Below are 15362 nucleotides of genomic sequence, written 5' to 3' on the forward strand. Positions count from 1 at the left end.
TGTTAATTTTAAATACCGCTGTTTATTTTGCCTGTATTTCAGGTGCCCAGTTAAGTTTATAAAAAGTTTCTGTTTATAATGTGTATGACTTTCATACTTTCTATTTATTTTTGCAGCATAAAACAAATATTGATCATCGCACAAGCATGCCAAGGTCGTACCTCATGGTTTTGCCAATGCTTGTTTGTAACTGATATTTATGTCTCAAAGTTATGCAAGCCAAGTCTCCTTAATAAATTAGTTGTGTGCGCAAATGTCTTGCCTAGTAGAGAACCAGCATTCTAAGATATAGTGTCTTAACAGTATTTCTCCAAAGTTGACCAACCAGTATTTTTGAAATTAACAGAATTGTCTACCTTACAGTCTAATTTCCTCTTATTCCCTCACAATAGGTGCAACAGCTGTATGAAGTCGTGCAGAAATGGGATTCAATGTCCGCCACACTTCCTCTGGTCGTGCAAAGGCTGATGGCAGTAAAACAGCTTCATGAGCAAGGTGAACACTTTGCCTTAGTCAACTGAACCTTCCCTGACCATGTTTGATGTATCTGTGAATGTGTTATGTTTCATTGTTTGGATTATAAAACCTGGAAAATCCCTCTTTTTCCATACTGTTATGATTATATGCAGGAATGCATGTCTTGCCTTCCCATAGTTTCTACGGTCCACAACCGGGTATTCTACTGAATGCGTAAAAGATGGCATATAAAACGTGGGGGTTGCTTTTACATATGTGCAAAATATTTATCTGTACCAAGTCATACATATACAGATCCATATAATAAAGTCCGCAACTCTGATTCTGTGTTGATGGTAAAACGGTTAGTCCATTGAAAAACATGTAGCATTATTGATTGTAATTCAGGACGCGTTTTCATTTTAGAAAGTTTGGTGTAGATTAATCAAGGATGTGTGTGATTGCTACAGTGCAAAAAGAAGTGACAGAAAATCACAACACCGGCATGAAGACCAAGCACAGGTGGAGGTTGGTTTGGTTAAACCATCCAGCGTGGTTTGCTAACTTTCCTCTCCCTGTCACACACACTCAATTTATAGATATGTTAACATGATATTTGCATATCTAATTTTATCTAAACTTGGAATGTGGGTGGCTAAAAAGAGCTGAACATATTTATTTTGACACCGAGATTCAGCAATTACACAGTGGAGATGTGAGATGTTGGCTAGGCATTCCACCCATGCAACAGAGGGCTTGGGTGCATAATCCATAGACACTTTTTGTGCATCTCTTATAACTCTTGCCTCTTTTGAGTGAAATGGTACTAAACGTATTAAAAACTTTGACAATTTAACTTTGATGCTGAAAAGATTTGTGCAGCTAGAAGAAGGAGAACAGTCATGGGCGTACCATTAACATTGCATTCTCCATCTGAATTCACTCATGGAAGTTTGTGCTAGCGCCAAAAGTGTTGATTAAAGTCTATACCCTTCAGGTCCTGTGTGAATGGTCAAGGTTATTGCTTAGTACCCAGAGGACATACCCGAGGTTTTTCCTTCAGGGTATTATTTGCAAATGTTCTTAAACAGGAATGGCCACTGGTCATTGTGTATTTGACTGCCTCTCCTTTTTCCCCAGCTGGTACGGAAATGCCTGCAGGAAAAAAATTGAAAAAAGGCATGTCAAGTAAATACTATAAGTTAAAATGTTGCTGTGGCAACCAGCACAAGTGTGTCCTCCCTCAGACAGAAAACTATGGACTTGTGACATGATGCCATCTGACACATTTGGGCATGAGAGGATTGGGGTCAGGATGGTGCAGAAATTCAGAAAATCCTATTGGTGGTGAAAGCCTTCTTCACTTTTCCGGGCCCTCCATCACCTGTTCAGGCAATACATCCTTAGAGCTATAGCAACAGTGAGTACCTCTTGGTGGGAAAAAGCCCAATTGAACAGGCTTAGAACACAGGTAGTTTCCTGAAGCTAAATCTCATTGGAATGTTGAACTGCTCCTTGCCTAATTCCTTCTACCAGAAATTGACCCTTGCTTCCAACAGAGCACTGGTACCTTGGGACTAGTTCAACCAAAGTCAGAGATTCTCCGCTGGTCTTCAGCAGGGCACTGGTACCGGTTCAACCTGAGTCTCCGCTTGTCAAACAAAAAAGTCTAAATCTATTGCTGGTGCACAGAAACTATTCCCATGAACCCCAATGTTTTGTCCACTACCAAAGACTCAATAAATCCTCGAGGAAGACAGATTGTCTCAAGATGCAGGTCTGTAATAGGTGAAGTAAGCATGCATGTTGAATTTTTCATCAAGCCCTTTGTTTAATTGATCCCCTCATATATAGTGGTCTGTGCTCCTTTTATCATCACCATTGAGGATTTTCTATTTTACAACAATTCAGACATTTTACTTAATATAAAACCTCCATACAACATCATCTCCCAGCAGTTGGCTTTGAATGCTCTCCACAGAAAGGGTTGTTCCAGAACTGAAAATAGGATTTTCCCATTCTTAAATGTAACTAAAATAGCACTTAAAACTAAATGTTTCTCATTCAAGAGGGAGATTTTCTTATAAAAAAAAAGGCTTAGCAATGGGCTCTTGCTTTACCCCAAGCATAGCTAACATTTATGTATCACATTTTGAAAGCATACACATTCTGATAGCATCTAACTCCTTACTAAGATATAACAAATTTTCTGCAATAAATGGATTATATTTTTGTAATTTTGAAATACATGGAGAAGCATTGATCTTTAATTTATAGAATGGATTAAAAACCGAATTATTTGACATTTACTTCTCATCAGTACAGACAAGAACTCAATTGCTTAGATCCCATTTTAAGGCAGTTAATTATTTTTAATGATCTACAGAGGAAGCCCTATTGTTGGATACTTCGACTGATATAGATAATGTACTCATCTAACTTGTGCCCCATCTGACAATAAATTCCATTGTAGTATAACTCCGATAAAACAGCAGTCTTTTGTGGTTGGTGATTTATAATATGCCCCTGTTATACATTTGTAGTAGAATCCAAATATGTCACTGTTTATATGTACCCAAACTATTGGGGAATAAGACATTTGGTATTTATTGGTCCACGCCTCTTGTGTTTTGCAGACGTGACAAAGATAGTGTTCTTTGTGTTCATTTATATCATGTGCATGTTGGGTATTGACCAACGTTTTGGGTACTTTTGTTGCTTGCCAAACTTGACTACTTTCAAATTAATTGATTTCAGCGGACTATGATGGTGTTTTTTTACTCAGAGGTGATATTCCAACCTAGTCTTTCCACACTACAGGTAGCCATTTTGGAAGAGGCATGACCGTGTTCTTCCCAAAGAGCATGTGCTTTGTTGTTTACACTTCAATTGCGGACAGGAACTATGCACTGCAACTGCTCAACCTTTGACCTTTCTGTATTTCTTGACTTGAGCAACTTACTGGATGGGTTTTACCATGACTCCATTTTGGTGTTTGATTTTTTTGGGGGGGGGGGGGTATATATAAAGCTGAACTAGCATGGCGTGATGCCGAGCTTAAGGAAGAGGCATGGACTAAGCTCACCGTGGCCTGCACCTCAAAAAACAGCACTCCGTTTTGGAGTGTTGTCAAACAGCCCCTTTCCGGCGGGTGAACACGCACAGGCCCTTGATGCACACATCACTGAAGAGGAATTGGTGACTCATTTCCAGGATATGTTTACAAGCCCATCTGAATCTAACATCTTCAGTGGTGGAGGGAGGTCGGCCCTTGTTATTACAGCAAAAGAAGTCAGTAAAGGTATCGCTGGCTTATCTAGGAAGAAGGCACTAGGCCCCGGTAATATCCCCCCAGACCTTTTTGTATCTAACCCGCATCTGTGGGTACCCATCCTTACTGCTGTCTGAAATGCAGCAATCGGATGTTCCACCCCGTACATGGTCTATATATACCATCATCTCAGTATTAAAAAAGGGAAATAGGAACAGCACACTGTGTTACAGGCCCATGTTGCTGCTTGACTCTTCTGTTAAAGTTTCTGTTAAACCTTAACATGTGCGCCACATCAAGAGCACCTTCACGTCAGTTTCTGTGTGCAATACACATACACTTTTGTAACTATATTTTGCATCAGTTTGGCCACTTTGATCTGCTATTACTTAGTTGACTTAATAAGCAGTAACTTTTGCCTCCTAATAGCCTGGATAGACTTACCTGGTAACGAAGTCATTGATTTATTTTAATGACTGATTCCTTAGGAACCATTGATTTAGATTCTCAGTGCACAGAATTTAATGCTTCTAAAACATCAATACGACTTTGTGTAACGTGCCCTGGTTGGATATTACTTTTTCTGAATGACAGAAAAAGGGCTAGAGGGGAGAAGGAAAAGAAAAATCGCATCAGATTTTTGCCTGTAATCAGTTTGGTACTAATGCTTCTCGCGCTCTCCCTGCTGGTACTGAAGGGCGAATCTCACCAGCCATCTGCTGTTATTGAGCTTCTCAGTACACCTTTAGTTGGCACGGAGAAGAGTCTTGCGTTTGAGACTTGTCTATATCCTACTGTTCCCAATTAAGATATGTAGTCTCTTTCTACTCTTGTCTACTTTTGTTTACAGAGGAAATACCCATGCTGAATTTTCTTGTTACCCTGTGCACTCCTTCAATATTTTGGACTGTTATAAACATCTTGAGGCTTACTAATTTAATGTTTACAACAATGCTCTCATAATAATTATTGCAAAAAGGTACTGACACATCTGCAAAGGCATCGCAGTAGAACACTTGATGAATCTGAATCCAACTAGGCACAGGACGTTAGTGATAAAGTGTTGAAATCAAACTTGAATAAACCCTTTCCTTATCTGTTGATTCACTAAAACAAGGGTACATATTTCTCAAAGTTTGTTGCAGCTATTCAGTACCTGTCCCTAAAGTAATCATTCCTTATTGAGAGAATGTTGTCTCCCCTCCTCACATGATATGGGGCTAAGTAAACAGATTCCCATGGGCTCTCAAAAAAATACAAACCATTCCTTCAACCCAGTCAACTAAAGACTGTATTAAATGCTCTGATTCAGTTGTGATTATATTAAGATAATCAAACGGTTCTGAACCCGAAACTGGTCCCAGGATGCTTATTTCCGGTCCAAGTAAGACCTGGGGTGGCAGTTCGGAATGGACTATTCCCATGAGGCACAGGGTCAAGACTGATTTGCATATAGCTGAGTCTGAACTGGGGTGGCGAAGTGAGCTAAAGAACGATGATGGATTCAACCCAGATCAGTGACTGGGGGTGAGAGTCTCAAAAGATTCAGCGCTCTGTCCATCATCTCCTTGTGTTTGCTTTGTTCGACTTAAGTTGGCAGGGTATGCCCGGACGTGGGTCCCTTGCTCACTTTGCCACTGGATTCAAGCTAGCCTGGCTGATGAGGTGTGTTGCCCCCGAAACTGGTCCCAGGATGCTTCTTTCCGGTCCAGGGAAGACCTGGCTTAGCAGTTCGGACTGAACTGTTCCCATGAGGCACAGAATCAAGACTGATTTGCATAAAGCTGGGTCTGAACTGGGGTGGCGAAGTGAGCTAAATAACGATGATGGATTCAACCCAGATCTGTGACTGGGGGTGAGTATCTGAAAAGTTTCAGCGCTTCATCGATCATCTCCTTGTGTTTGCTGAACCCTTTCAAACCAATTGCCCATTGCACAATGGGACATTTTTAGTCAACTAAAAAGAATCCTCCCTGATTCTCATCGGTCAAAATTTGCCTTCAATTGAGCCCAAAATAAAGTTCAAACTTGTGTCTTTAGGCCACAAAATGTTGCATGTGAGCAAAGTGCCTCATCTCTCCAGCCTCCTCAAATGATCTGGGTACGAAAGAGGGATACACACTAGAAACACTCTCCTCCAAGGAAGTGCGAGATTACATAAGACACATGCACTGCATCTGTCAGTTTCTGAAGTTGTAAATTAGTTATGGAACTCTATCCAGGACCTAAGACCAAACCTTGAAATCCGAACTTTGACTATCTGATCTAATTTGTCTTCAAATGTATTATAGTCTACTCTAGCAGAACAGCTGCTCTTGTATGCCAATCGTAAACAATGAAATCTTGTACTCTTTCTTAGATGCTCTCTAAACTCTTGGATAGTATAGCATACTTTCTGTGTGTGTTGCTTAAGTTAAGACTTTGGCGCAACTCTATAAGGTGTGCTTCCTACACACGTGTGACACATGTGTACTTGGTTCAGTGCATCTACGATTAATGTGAAAGCCAAGGTATTGTAGCCCCACAGTGTACTATACAACCTGTAATTGACACAGAATTCTTCTGGGTTGCTAAAAATCCCATAAAGCGATCAGGGGCACCATGGGAACAGCAACAAACCTTATTTACACTACCACCCACCCTGTACTAAGAAGAATGAACTCTTTTAAGTCTAAAGTATATTTTACTGTAGGAACAGTGTTTCTCAGTGCAGCTAAAACAACTACGCAGAATATTCCGAAAACAGCAAGAAGACCCGTCCTAAATATCAATAACAAATTAACACCCAACTCCCTAATACCTACTTTTATGTTCTATGCTATGAGAGCATGAACGTTAGAGCAGCTTGCAATCTAGAGTATTTTAGGGAGAAGAGACGCACTGCAGGCCTTGTTGACAACAATGGCTGTTTTTATAAGCGCAGGCATGAAGACAGTGTTCCCTGCGAAGGTCAAACACCTACTGCGGTAGCAGTCAATCGATCTTCCACCGGGATGTGGCTTTATCAGCTTCAGTTTTCAGGTGAGATGCATCATCTGCTAAGTGTGTAGTGTCCTGGAAGCAGATTAAACCCTCTCTGGCAGAATCTCAGGTGATAATCTGGGCAAGGGACCTCTGTCCCCCAAGTGGTCAGGTGGCAATGCTTATATACGAACTCTTATCGGACATTGGAATTACTGATACATTTTTGAATGTCAAACATGGATTATGTAAACCAAAGTGTGCGTCCCAGATCTTTCTTACAAATACATAAGGCAAAATGACGTCAATTCAGACTACATTATTCTAATTATCTCACCATGACATGGTGTAGAGGGGACATGAGAATTGACCCAGATGGATGTTGCATTACATGTTATACTTATTTTATTAATCTAAGACCTTGACAATATTGCGGTGCTAGAAAGATACAGTCTGGCGACATCTGGTTAAAAGTCAGATATGACAATGATTTTGCAGCATCTGGGAATATGGTGGCTTCCATTGTCTAAGTTGAGGAAGATGACTGCCTCCCTGAGCTAAAATGAAGTCGGAGCCTATATAAGATGGAGTCAGACCTTAGGGACTTTACGTCGTATAGATAAGCGCTTCAACACCGAACATGGGGGCAGTGAGTGTTATTTGAATGCCTTAATATAGCCAGTACTATCAATGCTTCTGGATGTAACATTAAATCAATGGTAACTTATCTTTAGTCTCATCTAATCTTTCTTAGACATTTAATGGCAAACTATTTTAGTCCTTAGCCTTGCCTTGCTTTGCGGTGAGGAGGAGGAGGTGGTCCTACCTTTTGCCGTGAGGGGACGGCTCTTTGTTGTACCGAGTCCCGCACTTCAGCGCCAGCACCATCGCCGTGAGGGGAACGGCTCGCTGTTGCACCAGGTCCCGCACTCCAGCGCCAGTACCATCGCCGCCGCGAGGGCAGGGACTTCAACTCCCAGGTGCCCCGGCGGCCGTGGCGCGCGAGTGACGCCACCAGAGCGCCCGGAGGCGCGTGAAAGGAGAGGAACGCCTCGAGTCGTGCGCGGGAGCGCCAGGGCCAAGCTCCTCTGTGGCCTGAGGAGACTGGGCTGGGCCACAGACTTTGGTCCTGTTGATAAGGACATCATTTGTTGAAGTGAGACTTTATATTTTAATACTTGAGTGTTTCTGTAAAAGTGCTTTGTATAATTGCAGACTGTTCCATTTCATTATTCTCTACTTCGAGAGTTGCAATAAGCTGACGTGATGTCTAGTGGTAAAGCAGATAAAGCTACTTCTGGGCTGGGCACCATGGATAATTATCTAGTCAAAAAGGTTAATCAAATTAACAATGAGCACTTTCCCTCTCTAGGTCGGGGAAGTGCTCCACTAGTACAGGATGAGGCGCTTCTCGCAGTAGTGGATACACCTATGCCTAATAACCCTAACATCCCTGATATCAGTAATAGGGATGCTATAACGACTGTAGCTCAGGTACATGTAGAGACACATGAAGATCGGCTAGATACCTCTATTGAGGAAACAGAACAGGTACAGCCAGCACCGAGACCGGTGAGAAACTGTAGAAAATCACAGCCTAAACGGGGGGGTAAGCATAATAAAAAAAGAGCCGAAATAGCTGCACCAGTCAATAATGGCCCCATCACAGGTCCTTGTCCTTCTGAGGTACATAACGAGGGCGGTATTAAAATACAAACTGATCAACTTACCCTCTTGATCAGCACCTTGGAAGGAATAATGGTGGCAAAAATGGAAGAGCTGATTAGACCCCTCTCAAGTAAGCTAGATACCTTGGCTCTAGAGGTAGATAGACTAGGTGGACTGATGTCAGCACACCTGTCATCGGCCCCGCCTGTCAGACCTAAGGCTGTGGAAATAGGGCAGGGACCCTTGAGGGAGTCAGTACAGCAGTCTTGTCGGCAAGTCTCTGCAACAGATAACGCTTTATCTGAACCCCCACCAAAAACTGACCTGACTGTACTGACATCAGTAGATCAGGATGGTAGATCAGTTTCCGGACAAATAAGAAGTCGTCGCTATATTAATCTCCCACCCGACTGTGCTCCTTATGTGGCCGTTTTGACTAATGTTCCAACTATAGAAGATCATTCTGTCCAGTCACTTGGGGAATCCCATGACTCACTAAAAAATAAAACAGTAGCCTGACTGAACACTAACTGTGAATTCCCAATTGCATTCTCTGACCAAATACTCTCAGTCAGAAGGGTAAACTGGATTGGCCCATCTAGAAAGTCAAATAGTGGGGATTGTATCGTAGTTAACTTTAGACATCCCCAACATGTGGCAACAGTCTTACTAAGAGCATCAACTTTATTGTCGGATGCGAACAGCATATGTGTTCGTCCACTTGGATATTTTTATACCCACTTGATTAAAATTCCACCTAAACGTAGGAATTATAGGCCACTGTTTCAATCTCAGGCTCCGGCTCCAATAGCACCATACCTGTATAATGTTGTTAATCAAAATAGGACTGGGTTTATGGTGGAAACACAGAATAGATTTGATTTGCTCTCAGGCCTTGAGGCATGTGATTGACTGGAGGAGTCTATGGGCCAAGGAAATGCAAATTCTGGTGAAGTGGGTCATATGGAGAATACACAGGTGAAATCGCCCGGAAACAATGTAATCTCTTGGAATATCGCGGGACTGGGCACAAAGATGACAGATTGTAACTGGATTAGATATATTAAGCAGTTTCAGATCATTTGTCTGCAGGAGACTTGGTTAGTGGACTGTGACTTCTTTCTTGAAGGGTATAAGGCCTTCTATGTTCCTGCCATAGCATCTAGCAGAGGTAGACCTAAGGGGGGGCCTGGTCGCGTTTATCTCTGTAGCACTCTCTTGTAAAATACGTAGAGTTTTAACAGACAATTCCGGAATTATTGGTTTAGTACTAAATGGAGATAACTGTTTGGTTGGTCTGGTGAATTTTTACAATGCAGCTAACCTTTGTTCAGCTGTTAGTCCAATATTAGCACTAAATGCATTTATCAGTACTTCAATGAAGGTATGCCTCCATAATCTCATGATTATGGGTGACTTCAATGTTCATCCATGCGGGGACACCCCTGTTTAAAAGCCTCTCAGACTTGTACTGTGACCGCTTGGAGGGCTTGCATTTGGAACACACAGCGGAGGGGGACGTTTTTAATGATTTACTGAATAATCTTGATTTATCACTGACAATGGCATTGAGGGATCCTTTTAAGCGCTTTGAGATCCCAACTTTTAAGGGTCATGAGAAGGGTACCTTCATTGATTATGTCTTACTTTCTGTGTCAATGCAGACCTTTGTGGACTCCATCATTGAAAACAGTGAATTCAGTGATCATAACCCACTGATGGTACATTTGAAGGGCCCCTGGGTGGGCAAGGAAGGACGGAATTGTACCACTGGTAGGCTGAGCACCGCTGACGGTAGACGGCGCCTTAAATGGTCTATGATCACACCTGACCTGTTGTATAAAGACATTAAGGATAATTGTACCGAGGAAATTGCAAAATGTACTCAAGAAGGGGCGGAACCATGCCAGGTTCTAAGTGCTTTCCAAAATATTTCAGACAAGGTGTCTCAGTTGATGTTAGCTCCAGCAAAGCGTACAGAGATCGGGGGGACCAAGATGGTTTAACCACGACTGCTCCAGGGCGTCACGTAACTTAAGGATAGCCCTGGCAGCAAATCCCAGAATAAAGGAGAATATTCATCAGTGTAGGAAAGAATACAAATCCGTTATTAATAGACGCAAGGAATTTTTAAGAGGAGAGGCATGGAGTGAGATCCTCGACCCCTCTATTTTGAAGTGTAGCTCTAGATTCTGGGCGGTAGTAAAAAGACCTTTTTTGGTCCAGGACCCAGGGGATGGTCTGGAATGCTGCATAACAAAGGAGGAATGGGAAACACACTACACGCAACTGTATGGTTGTACGATGAATGATAATTTCAATTTTCATCCTTGCAATAGCGGTGATCCTATTAGGTTTGATAGAGGTGAGGTCATTGAGGGCATAATGGGGCTTACAGCTGGGAAAGCTCCGCGTCCTGATGGGATCCCGCCAGATTTATATAAGTCTGAGCCCAGCTTTTGGGCACCCATATTAGAATCGGTCTTTAACGCAGCTGCTAAAATTGGCTGCCCACAGTCATGTCCCAGTTTTTAAGAAGGGGGACAAGGGTAGCCCTCTTTGTTATAGACCTATTTCACTAATCGATTCCATGGTTAAAATAGTGGGCAGAATCCTACTGCAGAGGCTCTCTGACTGGGTGTTGGAAAACAGTATTATGTCCATTTCTCAGTACGGCTTCTGCAGTGGACGCTCTACTATCACACAGTGCCTTAACCTCTTTCTAATATTAAGCAAGTACACTGTTGCCCAAAAGGGTACTGTCCACCTTGCCTTCATGGATCTGTCTTCAGCTTTCGACTGCGTTAATAGGGGAAAGCTGTGGCAGTCCATGAGGGACAAGGATGTCGACAGTGGGATTGTCAACTTCCTTGTTGACCTACATAGTAACACTAGTGCTAATGCTAGGTATTCTCGAGAGCTGTGTGTAACTGGTAATTTTAATATTGGGAAGGGTCGTGCGTCAAGGATGTATTCTCGCCCCCTTTCTTTTTAATTTTTATATTAACGAGCTAGATAGTGTATTGCAGAATGTAAAGGTTGACTGTCCCAGAGTCGGCAGGCGAGGTATTCCAGTCCTTTTATATGCAGATGATGCAGTTTTAATTTATAGAACAGAGAAAGGTCTCCAAGCTTTATTAAATGCTTTTAAGAATTTTATGACGGATAGAGACCTCCTGGTCAACAACTCTAAATCCTTCATCATGCAAGTTGGCCAACAACCAAGAAGGAACTTCTTATTTAAAATAGATAATGTAGCAATCCCCATCTCGAAGTCATTCTCGTATCTTCGGGTCCTTTTTGATTCCAAACTTAGTTGGAGTCCACATCTTGACAAAAAGAAAAGGGACTTAGTAAGCGTGAATGCTACTATTTTCATCTTTGCATCAAAACTGGGGGAAAAACCTAATAATGCCATGATGGAACTCTACAATGCAAAATCAGTGGCAACTGCCGTTTACGGCAGCAAAATATGAGGCTATGCTGCCGGTGAGCAATTACAGATTGCTGAAAACTCCTTCATGAAACGCCTCTTGTGTGTCCCAGCAGGCACATCTAATTTTGTAGTACATGAAGAGCTAGGGTCGCAATATCTATGTGATATTTTTTCTTTACGTCCGTTGACTTGCTGGCTAAAACTGTGGTTGAATCAAGATATACCACTGACCCACCTGATTATGAGAGATTATCTGTCTCAGGATAAGGCAATGGGCACACCCTGGATAAAATATTTGAAATCAAACTTCTCAAGACTCGGCCGCTTGGACTGGTTTGAGCACCCGAGCGGGATTGTAAAGGGTGATGTGGAGGCAGTTAAGCGTGCCTTCCTTGTGGACAGAAAGTTCAACAGAGAAGGAGAGGAGCTCCTGAAACCCAGTGTAAGAAAATGTGCTATGTTAAAAACCGTTGATACGATGGAGCCCTATCTGATGGGCTCGTTGACTTCCCACGAGAAGTTCCTGCTAACAAGGTTCAGATTAAATCTCTTTCACCATCTGCTGTTTAGACCAAAAAATGATGTTTTTATTAAACCTACCGCTCCCTCTGGCTGCGACGCTAAGTCTCCACAGGATATGCTACATTTTATATTTTTATGCAAATTTTATGAATACCCTCGCAAACGCTATCTGGTAGATCTTTTAAAGAAACTTAATTTTAACCAGATTAGATCAGCATTCATGTATTTGCAACTTTTGCAGTGACAGTATTCTTCAAGTTACTGAATTTTTAAAATTGTCTATTAAGCTGAGAAATCGTTTGGACCAATGATGGTATCTTTGTTGATTTGGTTATTTTTACTAATGAATTTGCTATGTATGGAATTTGCTGTACCCTGCACTTTTGCATTTCATCGCTCAGGTTTTATAACTATTGTGTGTTTTAAAGTGTTTTAAATTGTCTATATTGCACATGTACTTTTATGGTTTGAATCAAAACCGAATAAAGTCTCTTTACTTACTAGTCCTAGTACTCTATCCATTTTGTGTCAGTTTCACATTTACATTAGTAAGGTACTTTATGTTTAAATATAAGGCACCCCCATATCCTTCTTGTGATTGAGTGCTATGTAACATTCTTAAACTAAATAGGAAACACTTATGTTCACTGTAATTCTGTTAGTTTTCATTCCGGCTCTTCCTCCTTCACAATACACATAGAGCAATCACCTTATAACATGGCATAGCAGGGATCAGCCTGTGGGTATACTCTGGTATTTGATAGAAAGTGGCTGTTCCACAGGGGAAGGGATGCTTATGCTGTGTCCACTTTCAAAACTTAAGTGTGACAGTAATCTTTGAGAAGCTTTTTCTTCCATTTGCAAAGCATGCCATTAGAAAATATTTTGCCAAAGTGAGAAACCCAGCCAGACCTAGGGGTACTACATAAGGCAACTTTTCCCCCTTTAGCCATGCCTGGTCAACACTAAAGGCATGGATACTGAACAGATGGAGTATCCTATGCTGCTGTAGTGTGGTTGAAGAGCATGGTTGAAGTCTATACCCTGTATGAAGAAAGGAGTGAAAGTAACTGACTATATATATATATATATATATATATATATATATATATATAAACACACTCCTGGTAACGGATGCTCGTAGTTTCAGCAAAAATACCAGAACCGGAGCCCAAATGTCGTTCAAAGTGCTGTATTTATTGGCACACGGACAAAAACAAACCCTACGCGTTTCAAAGCTCGCGCTTCTTGCTCACGTGAGCAAGAAGCGCAAGCTTTGAAACGCGTAGGGTTTGTTTTTGTCCGTGTGCCAATAAATACAGCACTTTGAACGACATTTGGGCTCCGGTTCTGGTATTTTTGCTGAAACTACGAGCATCCGTTACCAGGAGTGTGTTCATGGTTAAAGGAGTGGCGACCCTGCCGGTAAGCCCGCTGCTAAAAGGAGGCTAGAGCACGCCAAACCAGTGTGTGTGATATATATATATATATATATATATATATATGTGTGTGTGTGTATATATATATATATATATATATATATATATATGTATATATATATATATATGTATATGTATGAGATACATATATATATATGTATATGTATGAGATACATAATGGGTAACTGTAATATGGCCTTATTTCTATTGAGATGTGCTGGTAAAAAATGGTAAGTGGTTTGCAAAGGTCACCAAAATCCGAAGATGTGATGATATGACTGTTGTCAGCTTCGTGTTACAAGTATATTTTGAGGCAATAAGCTTAAAACAGTTTATTTATTTTTAAACTGGAAAAACGTTTTTTGAAAACAGCAAGTGAAATATGAATTGCAATGTTTGTAGTAAAATTACGCGAAAAATACGTTGTCATGTAATGACAAATGTAGAATTTAACAAGGTAAGATGATGGATGGAATGCTTGAATTGTTAGGCTTGTGGTCCCTCAAGAAGGGACCACAAGCCTCACGAGACCCGTTTTGACCTAGTTAAGTGTCATCAGCTAGGTATAGCTTGAGTCCTGTTGCATAGTGAGCATGGGGCCTACGTCTGCGCATACCCATCACACTATGGGCGCAAATGCAGCTTCGTCTTGAAGTTGATACTTCACTGATGAGATACTGCGATGATTAGAAAGCAGAGTTGCTTGGTGCAGTTCGTTGTAGGAACTACTCTGGGAGACCTGGAGAACCTCTCATAAAAATAATCAGTTTATGGCTTTGCATCCTCTGGCAGTCAGCTTCTTGGTGTTTCTTACACCTGAAACAAGTTGGGCTTTTCCCTGTGGGCTATGTCACCTCTTGCAAGCGATGCACTCTCCTGTACTCTCGAAAGAGGTAGGTAGGTTTCCACATGCTGCACACTTTCTCATCCTCTCCAGCAGTACACACGGGTCTGGGTCGCATTTTTATATTCTTCCAGATAGGGGTTGTGAATCGATTGTCTAATCCCAAAACTGGTTTGAGTTGGTTCTCTTTCAGATGTATTTTGGCAATCTGGCAGCCATAGCCTTTGTCCAAGATGATGTTATCGCAGCAGGAAGCTGCTGGTTTCAATCAGGTGTATCCAAAACGGAGACAATGAAGTGCTAGATCTCTGCACCTGGTTATCATTAGTATTTCTGATAAAGTAATGGAATACAGTAAAATGGCTGGCCCTGCCTAGAACCTTCCTCACCCTTAACAGAAAGTATGACCCCACCCCACACCTCCATCATCAACCAGACAGCAATGCTCAGAGATAACTTATCAACAACCTTTTGCTAACAAGAACTTCATGGAATTTTTAGTAGTTTTGTCTCAATCCCCCTAAGTTCAGTATTTGGGTCTCCTCCCTCCAGCGACAGGAAGGCACTCAGTACAATTCCCCTGTTTAAAGAAGTGGTATCCACCCTCCATCCTTTGCCATGCTGACCCATGGGCCATCCAAATGGATCTCATCGGGCCCAGCACTCACTCTCACCACACATGGAGTCTTACTACCTCACATGTGGTGCACATAAACACACACTCAAAACATAAACGGAATGTTGGCCCAGGGATCTGGATAGTCG

General features: G+C 41.7%; 1 protein-coding gene across 3 annotated transcripts in view; it reads left to right on the plus strand.

Moving 5' to 3' along the window:
- Positions 1-15362, plus strand: part of DCTN2 (dynactin subunit 2) — a 224181-nt gene that overhangs the window by 190460 nt on the left and 18359 nt on the right. For all 3 annotated transcript variants that reach the window (XM_078688971.1, XM_078688972.1, XM_078688973.1), the window contains one exon: positions 393-495. In XM_078688971.1, the coding sequence (XP_078545097.1) occupies positions 393-495 (103 nt within the window). The remainder of the gene's footprint in view (positions 1-392; positions 496-15362) is intronic.

Source organism: Lissotriton helveticus, chromosome 1_1, assembly GCF_964261635.1.
Source record: "Lissotriton helveticus chromosome 1_1, aLisHel1.1, whole genome shotgun sequence".
In the NCBI taxonomy this organism is placed as follows: domain Eukaryota; kingdom Metazoa; phylum Chordata; class Amphibia; order Caudata; family Salamandridae; genus Lissotriton; species Lissotriton helveticus.